Source organism: Manis javanica, chromosome 3, assembly GCF_040802235.1.
Source record: "Manis javanica isolate MJ-LG chromosome 3, MJ_LKY, whole genome shotgun sequence".
Classification (NCBI taxonomy): domain Eukaryota; kingdom Metazoa; phylum Chordata; class Mammalia; order Pholidota; family Manidae; genus Manis; species Manis javanica.
This window is the reverse complement of record NC_133158.1, coordinates 170,049,965-170,064,163: the sequence shown is the minus strand read 5'-3', so window position 1 is coordinate 170,064,163 and position 14,199 is coordinate 170,049,965. Positions and strand designations below refer to the sequence as shown.

Below are 14,199 nucleotides of genomic sequence, written 5' to 3'. Positions count from 1 at the left end.
TCATTTATTGGTGTCTAATTTCTCTCCTGAGCTTCTTGTAGTGTTCAGAGTATGGGTCTTTCACCTCCTTGGTTAGGTTTATTCCTAGGTATTTTCTCCTCTTCGATGCAATTGTAAATGGAGTTGTTTTCCTGAGTGTTCTTTCTGCTAGTTCATCATTAGTATCTAGGAATGCCAGATTTCTGTGTATGAATTTTGTATCCTGCAACTTTGCTAAATTCAGTTATTACTTCTAGTTGTTTTGGGTGGATTATGTAGGGTTTTCTATGATATGTCATCTGCAAACAGTGACAGTTTAACTTCTTTACTGGGATGCCTCTTATCTCTTTGTCTTGTCCAATTGCTGTGGTTAGGACCTCCAGTATTATGTGGAATAAAAGTCGAGAGTGGGCATCCTTGTCTTTTTCCAAATCTTAGAGGAAAAGTTTTCAGCTTTTTGCTATTAAGTATGATGTTGGCTGTGGGTTTGTCATGTATGGCTTTTATTATTTTGAGGTACTTGCCCTCTATACCCATTTTGCTTAGAGTTTTTATCATTAATGAGTGTTGAATTTTGTCAAATGCTTTTTCAGCATCTATTGTGATGATCATGTGATTTTTGTCCTTCCTTTTGTTGATGTGGTGTATGATGTTGATGGATTTTTTAATATTGTACCATCCTTGCATTCCTGGAATAAATCCTACTTGATCATGATGGATGATCTCTTTGATGTATTTTTTAATTTTGTTGAGGGTTTTTACATGTATGTTCATCAGGGATATACATCTGTAATATTCAGTATTTCTGGTGTTTTTGCCTGGTTTTGGTATTAGAGTGATGCTGGCCTCACAGAATGAGTATGGAAGTATTCTGTCCTCTTCTACTTGGAAAACTTTAAGGAATATGGGTATTATGTCTTCTCTAAATGTTTGATAAAATTCAACAGTGAAGCCAACTGGTCCAGGGGTTTTGTTCTTAGGTAGTGTTTCGATTACCAGTTCCATTTCATTGCTGTAATGGGTCTGTTCAGATTTTCTCTTTCTTCCTGGGTCAGTCTTGCCAGGTTGTATTTTTCTAGGCAGTTGTCCATGTCTTCTAGGTTGTCCAATTTGTTGGTGTATAATTTTTCATAGTTTTCTTTAATAATTGTTATGTGCATACACTCTTTTTTTCTTGATAAGTCTGGTTAGGGTTTTATGTATTTTATTTTCTCAAAGAACCATCTTCTGGTTTCATTGATTTTTTTCTATTGTATTCTTCTCAATTATTTATTTCTGCTCTGATCTTTATTATGTCCCTCCTTCTTCTAACTTTGGGCTTCATTTGTTCCTCTTTTCATAGTTTCTTTAATTGTGATTTTAGACTGTTTATTTGGGATTGTTCTTGTTTCTTGCAGTAGGCCTGTATTGCTATGTACTCTCCTCTTATAACTGCCTTTGCTGCCCTCCACAGATATTGCATTGTTGTGTTTTTGTTTTCATTTGCCTCCATGTATTGCTTGATCTCTGTTTTGATTTGTTCATTGACCCATTGATTATTAGAAGCATGTTGTTTAGCTCTATGTGTTTGTAGGCTTTTTGTTTTCTTATGTAATTTATTTCTACTATACTATTGTGTTTGAGAAACTGCTTGATACAATTTCAATCTTTTTGAATTTTGTGGCATGGTATGTGATCTATTCTAGAGAATGTTCCATCTACACTTGAGAAAAATGTGTATCTGCTGCTTTTGGGTGGAGTGTTCTGTAGATGTCTGTCAAGTCTGTTTGATCTAGTGTATTGTTCAGTGCCTCTGCTTCCTTGTTTATTTTCTGTCTGGTTGATGTCTACAGATGTGAGTGGTGTGTTAAAGTCTAGAATGAATGTGTTACCATTTATTTCCCCCTTTAATTCTTTTAGTTTATATTTTACATATTTAGGTGCTTCTATGTTGGGTATATAGATATTTATAATGGTTATATCCTCTTGTTGGACTGATCCCTTATCTTTATTTAATGTCCTTCTTTGTCCCTTGTTACTTTTTTTCTTTGAAATCTGTTTTTTTCTGATATAAGATACTGCTAATCCTGCTTTTTTCTTCCTACTATTTGCATAGAATATCTTTTTCCATCCCTTCACTTTTAGTCTGTGTATGTCTTTGGGTCTGAAATGAGTCTTTTGTAGCAGCATATAGGTGGGCCTTGCTTCTTCATTCATTCTTCCACTCTGTGTCTTCTGATTGGTACATTCAGCCCATTTACATTTAAGGTGATATTGATAGATATGTACTTATTTCCATTTTATTAACTGTTTTCTGGAAGTTTTTGCTCCTTCCTCCTTCTTCCTTTTTTCCTTTCTTATACTCTTCTCTTGTTATTGATGATATTCTTTAGTGTTGTAGTTGGATTTCTCATTTATTTGTTTATTTATTTTGCATATGTGTGTGTGTGTGTGTGTGTGTTTTCTGTAGGCTTTAGTTTTGTGGTTACCAAAGGTTTAAGGGCAGCTTACTTACTATATAATAGTCTATTTTAAATTGCTGATCACTCTATTTGAAGCGAAATATAAATGTACTTTTTCCCCCTTCTTCCTCCTCCACTTTTTTCATTTTTGATGTCATAATCTGCTCTTTTTGTGAATCCCTTCACTAATTTTGTGTATAGTTGATTTTGTTTTTGTTTTGTTTTAATTTCATACTTGCTTGATAATTTGTTGGTCTACTACTTTCCCTGTGTGTTTATTTTCACTGGTGGAAGCTATTTAGCCTTAGGGACATTTCCATCTATAGCAGTGCCTTTAACGTACCTTGCAAGGCTGGCTTAGTAGTGGTGAATTTCTTCTACTTTTGTTTGTCTGGAAATTGTTTAATACCTGCTTCAAATTTAAATGATAATTTTTCCAGGTAGAGGATTCTTGGTTGGAGGTCCTTCTGTTTCATTACATTAAATATATCATCACCTTCTGGCCTGTACAGTTTCTGCTGAGAAGTCAGCTGATAGCCTGATGGGATTTCCTTTTAAAGTAATCATTTTTCTTTTATTGGCTGCTTTCAACACTCTCTCCTTATCATTGATCTTTGCCATTTTAATTATTATGTGTCTTGGTGTTGTCCCTTTTGTTCCTTTTGTTAGAGTATCTCTGTGCTTCCATGACCTGAGTGTCTATTTCCTTTCCCAGATTGGGAAAGTTTTTAACAATTATTTCCTTAAAGAGACTTTCTATCCCTTTGTCTTTCTCTTCTCCTGGTACCCCCATTATGCAAATATTGTTTCATTTGGATTGGTCACACAGATGTCATGACTCTTTCATTCCTAGATGTCCTTTTTTCTCTGTTTCTCAGCCTCTTTGTTTTCCTGTTCTCTAGTTTCCATTTCATTTACCATCTCCTCTACATGCTCTAATCTACTCTAAAATCCCTCCATTGTATTTTTCATTTCAGACACTATCCTTCAGCTCTGAGTGGCTCTTTTTCAGGTCTTCAATCTCTTTGTTGAAGTCCTCCCTGAGATCTTGGATACTTTTCTGTAAATCTGTGAGCAAGTTTATGACTTTTATTTTCAAATCTTTATCAACAAGACTGATGATCTCCATTTCATTTAGCCCTCCTTCTAGGGTTCTGTTCTGTAGTTTTGTTTGGACCATATTCCTCTGCCTCCTCATTTTGTCAGGGTTTCTGTGTTTCTTCCTCTGTATTAGATGACTCTGCTATGCTTCCTGACCTATAGAATTGCTTGATGAAGAGGGCAAGAGCTTTATGGTGCCCAAAAGCCCAATATTTTTTACTCTCTGGTGTTTAGTCCTATTTTGCAGGGACCACAGCTGCTGGTGTGCTGTGGGCAGAGTATCTTTCTGTGCTGGCAGTTTCCTTCAGCTGCCACCTTTGTGATCAACTCAGGAGTCTCTGTTGAGCTTGCTATGTGTGGGGCCACCCACTGCCAGGCCTGCAGCAATGACGGGGCTGAAGGGATAAGTGGGGTAGGTGAGATGATGTGCAGGTTTGCCTGGGTTGGATGTGCAGCCCTGGGTTTGGACACCAGCATGGAGGAAGGAGCTTTTGGGGCTGGGTCTTGCAGGCACCTCCCAGTTGGGCTGAAACAGAGCCAAGAAAACTGGGAGAATATCCTTCTGCCTGCCAGGCAACAAAATCTGATGCTGTTGCTGAGTGGGTTGGCTCCTGGCAGCAAGTGCAGGGAGTAGCCTTGGGGCTGAGTTGCCAGCAAAGGGGGATGGAGCATCTGGGGCTCCCAAGAGTCCCCGATTTGTTGGGCTGAGGAAGGGCTGGGGGAGTATCCCCTACCTGCCTTTTCTCCTGAGGAGAGAGTTCTATCCAACCCTCTCTCCTCTGGTAGCCCTCCCACTGACAAGTCTTTCAAACTGCCACCTCTGCTTGGGTCTCAGGACTGACAGAGCATGCCTGTCCTCCACAATGGCTGGAGTCTCAGCCCCCAAGTGTTCCCCTGTCCCTGGTGTCCAGCCCTGCCAATCACCAGAACCAAGTGTAATATGGGCTCGTGATCATGGGACAAATCTCCAGGCATGGGTGTGCAGTGCTCCTGGGCTCCTACCCCCTTCCTGCTCTGTTCCTCTTTATCCTACCTGTAAGCTGGGTTTGTGGGGTGAGCTTGGGTCTTGCTCTTGATCTTGGCTCTGCCACTTTACCTTTTTCTGTGTGGTCTTCCCTTCTTCCTCACATGTAGGTGTTCTGTTCCACAGTCTTTAGATCAATTTTTTAGTTGTATTTGCTGTATTTTCTTCTTTTATGTGTTTTTGGGAGGTTTCTACATTGCCTACCTACTCCACCATCTTTTTCCAGAACCCCCTGAAAATACTCTTTCTACAGAGTAAAATTAGAAAAAAAAAAGATATCTAGGTTTTATTTAGTGTGTTCACTAACCTGACTATTTTCAGTTCCTGCTCAATCTAACTTTGGCTCTATATTCAGACTTAATTAAAACATTTCTTTCTAACCTTGAATGAAGCCTCATGGATTCTGCTTGGATGTCAAAAGCTGGAGAAACTTGTAGTAAGTCTTGGATAAGTGCCTGGCTTTTGGTTTTTGCAGTTAATTTTTTTAAACCTTATTAGCCATGGAGGACAATGTGTCTGGCCTATTGAGAGTGCCTGAGGTATAAAAAGGAGCAAGCCATGGTCTCCCAACCTCAGATTTAGTTGGGTGGTAGAAAAGCATGTCCTGTCTAAGCCCCGTATACTGAGATGTCAATGCAAAGTTGTGTCATCTTGCTCTGCATGCTTTGATGCGGCTCTCAACCCTAAGCCACCTCACATGCAGCAGTGTGTGAAGCCACTGCTCACTCTGCCTGACACTCATCTCATCCTCTCCCAGAAAGCGCCTGGCCCTGATCAGTGACTCCAGGCTGGCAGCAGGTTGGAGAGGCTTAGGGGAAGGGGAAGGAAGGGAGGCCCTGTCTCCAAAGGGGAACTTCTGTCCCTTCAAGGGTACAAAGGGAATCCCTACTCAGGTTCTCAGACAACTGGAGCCCATCCTGAGAGCCCAGCGGGAGAAGGCTAGGTGGTTTCCTAAATTCTGGAGTCTGAGAGAAAAACTCATCAAGGAAGTCACCAGCAGGATGAAAGAGAGAGTGAGGAATGGGGCCCTGGCATCCCAGCCAGGTGGCAAGACTCCAGGTAAGCTGGTGAGAGGCTTCCTTGGGGACTCTGATGCAGGAGAGTTGTTTACATATGAGGAGGGCATTATCCCTGCCCCCTTTGAGGCATTGCTCTGAAGGGTGGCATGGGAGGGTCCTCACTGGTGTTGAGTCTAAAAATCCTCTGTTGGGAACCGAATCCGGGGGTGGGGTGGGGTGGGCACCAGGTCATGCAGGGAAGTGGGAGGTGAGCCAGAGGCAGTGCTGTAGCTGCCCCTGAACGTCCCCAGCTCAGATAGGTAGCTTCACCCATAATTGGGTTCTACACTGCTCTCCCTGCTTCGCTCCAACAGAGAGCAGCCCATCCCTTTTCTGGCTCTATACACCAGGTATGTCGGCTGGGAGAAGGCCCAGGGCTTTTTCCACTGAGAGCATTGGGGCTGCAGGAGGGGGCAAATATCAAACAAATGAAGACTCTGCTCTGGAGCAGTGGGAGGGTGTGCAAGGCTGCGCGGGTTCTGCATGCAAACAAGCGCTCAGAGCTCAGAGTTGGTTCCCTGGGCTGTGGCACAGGTGCTGCTTTGTCCCAGGGATTGTGACAAGGAAAAGCCCTGTGGCTCTTGTGGAGGATTAAAGTATGTGGATGAGGATCCTCAAGTCTCTGTCCTCAAGGAACTTACGGGGCAAGACCATTTGTGTTCCTGGGTTGGAGAGCTCCCCACTTCTAGAGGCTTCTGAGATCCACTGGACTGCTATGATTGGAAGCTTCGGGGAGGGCTTCAGCAGCTCTGGGGCTGCTCGTGCAGGGTGATGTCCCAGCCCTGTTCACACATGGGCATACATACCCAGAGGTACTCCGTGTCCAGGCACACCCAACCTCAGCTCTTCGTGCAAAGGAATTTCCAGAGTATAGGCCACATAGCTCTGGCCATATAGCTTATTTTAGTTGGCACACAGACCAATCATTTAAAAATTTACTAAGGCTGGCTGTGTTTCAGGGCGTGCCACCTCAGCTGGTAAACCGCCCGGGGAAGAGGTAACGTGCTGGAGCCAAGAGCAGGGGAATGGGAGCCCCGGGGAGAGGACCCTCTGAGTCCAGGCTACCAAGAGAGGAGAGCCATCTGCACTTCCAGGTGCTGCCCTCCCCTCTGGCCCTTGGTCCAGTAGTCGGAAGGCTGGAGTGAGATCCCCCTGCCCCTCTCCCCTTCGCTGGCCTTGTGGTCCTGCTTTCCAGGGCATGTTCTCGAGGTGTGAGGTAAGTGCTGTGTCCTCACAGCACGGGTAGACCTCTTTCTCCAGCCCTAGGCCTGCTCATCCCCTTTCTAGGTCCCAAGAGTGCTACACAAATGCCCACCTCCCATCTCTGCTCAGACCGTACCTCTTATGCTTTGGGGCAAAGCTGTGGGATGTAGCAGGGCAGTGGCAGGAGCCCTGCATTTGGGGTGGTCCACAGCCTTGTCAGCAGCTACCGCTCACTTCCATGGAATCATGAGCCTTGAAGCAAGTCCCTGGATCTCTTGCAGCCTCTGTGAAGTAGAAAACGATACCCTCTGAAGGTGTGGGGGGCTAACTGGATGTTGCGCCAAAGTGCATAGTTGGTGTCTGCGCACATAACTGTAGCTAGTATTGTAATTTTCCTGCAGGAAGTTTGTCTGTCTTCCTCTTCTCTTCAGTTTACTCTTTTCTCTAGAGAAGGTTTCTTCTGTGTAAATGCATTGCATGAGAGCAGCGTGTTTCAAATATTTTTTATCTTGAAATGCAGTAAGAAATTCTTACACTGCACACACGTAAGAGTTTCAGGGAACAGTCCTTACTCTGACCCCCTTCGATTGCACTTCTCTCCTCCTTTCTTTCCATGAAAAAGTTGGTGATTCTAGATCCCCCCCTGGCCCCCAAAGGGTGTTGGAGAACTTTGGGAAATGAAAGGCCTGTGTCTGCCCTTCTGCCATATCACTCTTGCCCCAAACGCCTGTGCTGAGAGGAGGGCGTGGTGACCTGTGGCGACACCTGCTGGAAGCGGCACCTTCCTGCAAGGCTGCTGGCTCCAGTGGCTGCAGTTTGGGTGGGTGGACAGGGTATTTCTGCTTCTAGGGTGCTGCTGAGGGTTGGCGGGGGTGGAAGGGTGAGCTGAAGACCTGCTGGGCCCAAGTCCAGACCTGCTGACTCCTGTATGTCTCCTGGAACAACAGCTGCTCTCCTGATTTATTAAAAGACTGTGGTCCCAGCCCTGAGTCTGGCCAGCAGGGGGCACCAGGTTGGGGGCAACGACCAAATCTGCTGTGGTTATTGTGGGGTGTATACTGTAAGAGAATATCTTGTCCATTTCTACTGTGTTGGAGCCTCTTTCTACATCCTCTTAGACTTGGGGTCCCAGCTGGGTATCCCCTGATACTCATTCCTACCTGTGTTTCAGTCAAAAGCCAACGGAACCGAATGGTTACCAAAGAATCCCAGCCACAGACCAGGACCCTGCATGTGGCAGCGCCATCCAAGCTGGCAGAGCCACCCACAATGGCTGGTCAGGGTCGCAGCAGCCGTGGCCCTGGCCCGGCCCCTGTGCCCATCCCTACTCCACACCCCCGAGCTCACGGACCCTCCGGTACCTCTGCTTCCCCAGGGCCTGGGCTGAGGTGAGCGCCGGTCTCAGCACCCTCACTGAGCCTGGGTGGTGGCTCCCCACCTCAGGCAGCACCTGTGCTGGGCTCCCCGCTGGCTTCTGCAGACAGGTGAGGGGCAGAGACAGAAGTGAACCGAAGGGGTCGCAGGTAGGATCCTGAGCCCCCAAGAAGAGACTGGGGCCCTCTGCTCTTGGCCAGGGCAAACCTGCCCTCTCTTCAGCAACTCTTCTCCAAGCCCTGCTTGCCACACTGGAAGTGCTGGGTCCTCGCCTTCTAAGGGGAAGCTGGTGTAGCCACCACACTCCAGGGTGATTCCTGGCTGCTTGTTACTGGGGTCCAAGGAGGGGAGCAGGGCTGGCTCTGGATAAGCCAAACACGTTTGCAGGTGGGGAAGTTTGGCTTTTAAAGTTTCCTTTCTGGCCCGTGCATCCCTCATTTCTCCTCCATGGCAGTACACCCCCGTTCGGTTCTGAAGAGGACGCGGAGGGAGATTCCGGGCGGCGGGCGTCTCCTCCACCCCCACGAGTTCCTTCCAAGATGGGGCCCCAGCCAGAGGACAACGGGGACTGGTCTGACACTGAGACCTCCGAGGGGAGTGTGCAGCCTCCTGGCGAGGAGGGCTCAGGTGGGCTGGCGTCCTCAGGTGGGTGGTCTGGGACCACTGGGGTAGCCCTTCTCTGCCAGATTTCTCTAGGAAACATCCTTTGATTTTCTTTGAGTTTTATGGTTTGGCAACTCACTGTGACTTGAAGAGAATGAGCCCTCTCCCCTCCGACTTTTCCTGGGATAGTGGAGATATCAGGAAGAGAACAGAATTTGAGAGAGGTTTATTTTGTCATCGAATTGTTTAACTCTTGGAGGCTGGGGAGAGCCCACTCACCCCTTCCTCCTGTAGGTTCTTAGGGTAGAGAATGAACACGGTGGCAGACCCGGTGAGATTCAAGTGTTGCTGTGATGATGGCGATAGGCCCAGCGAGGCCTAAGTCACAGGCTTCTGTTACAGCTGGGTTGCCTCCTGAGGCTGAAGTGAGAACCCTTGCAGCCTCCCCAGACCCAGACACTGACCACACCTGAGCACGGGGCTGGGCCAGATAGCAGACCCTGAGTGGGCTGAAGCAGGCCGCGAAGCCCCGGCACAGGTGCGGGCAGAGGGGCAGAGGGAAAACGGAAGTGGGCATTGCCAACTGTCGCCCAGCCAAAACACGGCCCAGGGGATGTCCAGTCCCTGGGCTTGGCCCCCTCCTGTGGGTAAGAGAGAATAAGAAGGTGTGAGGAGACCCTGGGAGGGTGTCCTCCATGCTTGCCCAGCCTGGAGGGAGGGCGGTTTGCCCAGACGCCGCGCGTGAGGCAAGGCTGCCACACGCATCCTTACCGATGTCCAGACTAAGCCTCTGAGACCGTAAATTATTAGTTCAACATCACAGAACAAGTATCATGGAAAACTGAGAGTCTGTATTATATTTCTGAAATTAATGTGTTGGATTCCTTTTTTTTTTTTACTTGAAGTTTTTTTGTCCCAAAGGAACAGCCTTTAGCTGTTTTCCTACTGTTTGGAATATGCAGTGCAGTCTTTTCTGGTGCTTGAGTTCATTAGCACCAGATCAGGGTCACCTGATTCCCCATCATCCCAGTAAAAGTGGCCTCCAGGGCAAACATAGGGTACAACTAGGTTCAGTTACAATGAGTATTTTGACAAACAGACTTCTCTGTAACAGAAACATGTCTAACAGACATCATTTCTTAAACAAAAGAATGGCAGAAAGTGTGGTTTCCCTGCTGACCTTTGAGAGGGAGGGTGACAGCTTCAGAAGGTAACAAGGAACCTTCAGAGCAGGTGCCCAGGGCTCCCCCCCATGCCTTTGGGCACAGCAGCCTTTTTAATCTCACAAGGTCTTTGCTCTTTTCAGCAAAGAGACAGAAATTCAACTTGATGTAAACGGCATCACAGAACTTTAAGGGAAATGTTTTGGTTAACTGGAGTGAAAATATCCATTAAACTTGTCACTTTCTAACAAGTTACGGTGACTGAGCATTTTCCTTCTCAAAACTGCTGAGTCAACTCCCATTCTCTCAAGATTTTCTTACAAAACTGTTAATGGACATGGGTGTGGCATCTGGCTTCCAGTGCCTTTTCTAGCACAGGCTTAGGTAAAGAATATGGAAGTGACAGTTGAGTAAGCGGAAGTCCCAGGATGTAAGCCCAGGTCTGTGCTGTCTGCACATTGCACACTCTTACTGGGTTCAGAAGAACTTCATCTTGTCCACAGCACATTCCAAGCTGCCAGTCCATCCAGATCCACCTGTCTTGCCAATGGGTTTTAGCCCTGGGCAAGTTCACTATGGGATCAATGAGACCAAAGACATGACAATGGAATGTTCTTGGGGTGAAAGGGTTATACCCAACTGTATTCCCATGGTGGCAGGTCAGTCACTAGAATCCCATCCACTCAGAGCGAGTCTGCCTGCAGCAAACCGGTCTCTGGCTCTGGGCTTCTCTGCCCACACAGCCGTCTCAGTCTCTGTCCTCAGTGCTGCCACCACCCCAGTCTCTGCTGTCCTGCAGCCTTGCAGCTGTGCCACTGTGTCACCCAGAGCACTGGGTGGGGCTCTTTATATAGAGTCAGTAACCACATATTGCCCGCAAGTGTAGCGAGCTAGCTGACCAGGGCCAGGTGAGAACCCTGGCCACAGGAACCTGCACTTTATCCACCAGAACCAGATTTTTGGAGACGTATTGATGACGACTGTGATCGTGAAGTATTGCCAGGTGGGGCAATAATGTTTCAATTCCTTTGTTGTAAAATGAGAGAAGGTATCTGGACAAGATGGTTAGTGAGGGACACAGTGCCAGGTACATAATAGGCCCTTCACAAACATTTCTGGAACGAATCAATGAGCCAAGGACTGTTGTAGCTCTAGACGTTCACTCAGGCCCTCAGCCTTTTGAATGCTGGAAGGCTGTGGTTAGCTTCCTGCGTCTTGGCCATTCCTGAGATCTGGACGTCCACCTTGGTGTACCCGGTCACCAGGAGTTCATCACAATCTATGTCCCTGCAAAGCCCCCTCCTGCACAGAGTTCCAAGAATGCCTGTCTGGCTCTCAGCCCTCCTGTGCTAATTTCACATAGGATACTTCTTGTGTCAGTGAAGACGTTGAGGGAGGGTGTGTCAGCATGTTAGCCTTGCCGCTCGGTGTGTCAGCATGTTAGCCTTGCCGTTCATGTTCCAACTGAGTAGAGGCTCTGCTTCTACCTCCCATTAAGAGGGAAAAAGAGATTCTGAAGCCTCTGTCGCATGCTGTGTGGTTGAGGGCGTAGAGACGTCTTCAGGGTGCCCCAGGCCTCCGGGTCACCGTGCATGATGGCCTGGGCCTTCTCTCTCTCCTTGCTCCTCCTCTGCAGTTGCCCTTCTTCCTTCCTCCTGGACTTCTGCACACTCCGTCTATCCACACCGGGGCCTGGACACAACCCACAAGGACGTGGCATTCATTCTCTGGTGTTTTCTCTTGGCTTGCTTTCCAGGAACACTGGTGCAGTTGATGGTCAGAAACCTGGAGAAGCAGCTAGAGGCTCCAGCGAAGAAGCCAGCTGGAGGGGTCAGTCTGTTCTTAATGCCCAGCGCTGGGCCACCGAGGGCTGCCATGCCAGGAAGGAAGCCTCAGGTAGGGTGTAGGACACTTGGTTGCCCTGCCATTCCCCACAGAGCCAGCTCTGAGTTTTGGGCATCTGGGGTGGAGGAGGAGGGTCCAGGCAGTGTCAGCCTTGGCCGTAATGGGACAGTGTAGATGACATTACTGGAGAGATGGCCGCTTTCAAATGCTTGCTGTTTGTGTCCTTGTTACCATTTAAGAGGCTTTTGATTCATTAAACAAGGAACTGCTCAGTAGCTGGTTTCTCCTGCCCACTTAGGCTTCCATTTCCCGCCTCTGAGGAAGTCCGGACCTGGCTCTGGGTCTGGCTTCCGCAGGAGCTGCTCTCTCCGGGCTCTGCTCAGCCCACGGAGGGCCTGCCTCCTTCCTTCACTCCCTCGGGGACACCGAGACCTGGCTGGGAGCACAGCAGATTGATTTTCAAAGACAGGTTATGGAGTCACATCGTGCAGCACGTGCATGTGGCTGCCTACATGCAGTGGGGATGTTTGTTACATTTCGTCCACATATTCGTGGCCTTGCCTCTCTCAGCCTCTAGCCACCATCAGGTTTAGAACTGGGAGGCTCAGCCTGTCCACCGTATGACCTTAGGAGACCCTGCTGATGGCCCCCGTCACACCCTTGCTACTTCCTTAGGCAGAAACATTTTCAGTTCTCATCACCTCATATACCTCTCTCTCCTTCTTCAATCAAAAGGGCGCATCCTGGGATGACCAACATATTGCTCTAAAATTCAGAAGTCACTTCACTAATAACTCCATAAAATTCAGAAGTAGGGCCATCACTTTTTGGTTCTTAATAGCATAACTACCGCCCTTCACCCCCTCCCCCCCTCCCCCCCTTTACAACATGATGTGTCTGGTCTTTCGTGCACCTCATGTGTTGTGTTTGTGAGTAATGGGGCCAGATCATCCTAATTACTTATGACAATTCCCTTACTGTAGAAGGGCACCAACAGCCCGGAAGCAGGTTGAGGCACTGCTCAGAGCTTGCTGTCCTGGGCCCTGGGTGGTTTCTGACCGGGTGGCCTTACATTCCAGGAGAAAATGCACAGGATGCTTACATGAGGGTCCACATGGCCTGGGCCTTGTGCCAGCAGGGGCTGACAGCTCTGGAGGGTGACTGTGCTCTGGGCAAGCCCATTGGCTGCAGCCAGGCCCTGTCCAGGCGGAAGGCTCCCTGGCATTCCGGAGGACCCTAGTGTTCCTTCACTCAGTGTTTACCTGGCCTGAGAGAAGCAGTCTGAGACGGGGTCTGGTGGGCACTGGAGCCCCTGATTCAGCTCAGAAATTTGGAAAAGTCAAGGGTCTGGGCTTCCAGCTCCATCAGCGTGGAGCATTAAGAAATCTGCACAAAGTTAGAGTTACAACAAGGGCAACCTGATTTGCCATCGGCCTTTCTGAGAGCTTGCCTTCGTTTTATTGGAGTCTCAGGACTGTCTGAAATTCTCTGAGCCCAGGTCTCTAAAGCAGGTCCTTGGGCAACAACCTAACGACCAGGAGGAGCAGCACCTCCTAATGCTTTCCTTCCAGTCTGCGCTTTGTCCCCTTGTCCGTCCGCATTTCCATCTGCCCTGCTGAAGTGCCTTCTCTCCTCCCCTTTCCCTCTGCACAGCTCTCGGATGATGAGAGTGACTTGGAGATCTCATCCTTGGAGGATCTCCCCCAGGACCTGGACCGGATTGGGAAACCGAGACCTCTGTCTCTCTCAAAGCTCCTGGAGAAGTTTGGCACCAGCCCTCGGGGCCCTGGCCACCCCAGGGTGCTTGGCTGGTGATCCTGTCCCCAGGTGTGGCTGCGGCCAGCTCAGGGCCCACTCCGGCAGAACAGGCTGCTGGGCTGCTTGTCTTCAGTGATGGAGAGGTCTTCTTCCTTGGAGAGACACGGAGCAGAAGATGGATGTGATTTCTCCCCTCCTGCCTCCTACCCTGCCCCAGAGTGCTAGGGGGGCCTGGCTGGGTGTCTTCGGATCCCACAGCTTGAGCAAGGGTGGTAATGAGCAGTTTCCTTCCTCCACCTCCTCCGGACTGAAAGGAGCCACTTGGTCTCTATTCCCCAGTGTTCAGTAAGCCTGCGGGAATGCTGTGGGGATGGGTCTTCTGTGTGCCTCCCTGTGTCATTCGTGGTTGATCCTGTGCCAAGTCATCCACCTCTCACGGCCGAGGTTGGATGCAGGTATGGGTGGGTGGTGTAGAAAGTATGGGGAGCAACCTAGTGACAGAGCTTAGTGTGCATATTACAGGCTGCCCAGTGCAGCTGGGAGTGGTCTTGGAGAGCTTCCCAGAGTTGATGTCTGGCAGTGTCCACTCTTGGGTAGGTGGGAAGGAAGCCTCATAGCCACCAAAGGACCACACATTTAATTTCTGATGT

At 48.5% G+C, this 14,199-nt stretch overlaps 1 protein-coding gene across 1 annotated transcript in view; it reads left to right on the top strand.

Annotated features, from left to right (window-relative positions):
• Window positions 1-13,920, top strand: part of DZIP1L (DAZ interacting zinc finger protein 1 like) — a 44,645-nt gene extending 30,725 nt beyond the window's left edge. Inside the window, exons 12-16 of the mRNA XM_073232363.1 lie at window positions 5,415-5,604; window positions 7,978-8,194; window positions 8,635-8,825; window positions 11,703-11,842; window positions 13,445-13,920. Of these exons, the coding sequence (XP_073088464.1) occupies window positions 5,415-5,604; window positions 7,978-8,194; window positions 8,635-8,825; window positions 11,703-11,842; window positions 13,445-13,606 (900 nt within the window). The 3' untranslated portion in view covers window positions 13,607-13,920. The remainder of the gene's footprint in view (window positions 1-5,414; window positions 5,605-7,977; window positions 8,195-8,634; window positions 8,826-11,702; window positions 11,843-13,444) is intronic.
• Window positions 13,921-14,199: the final 279 nt, after the last annotated feature.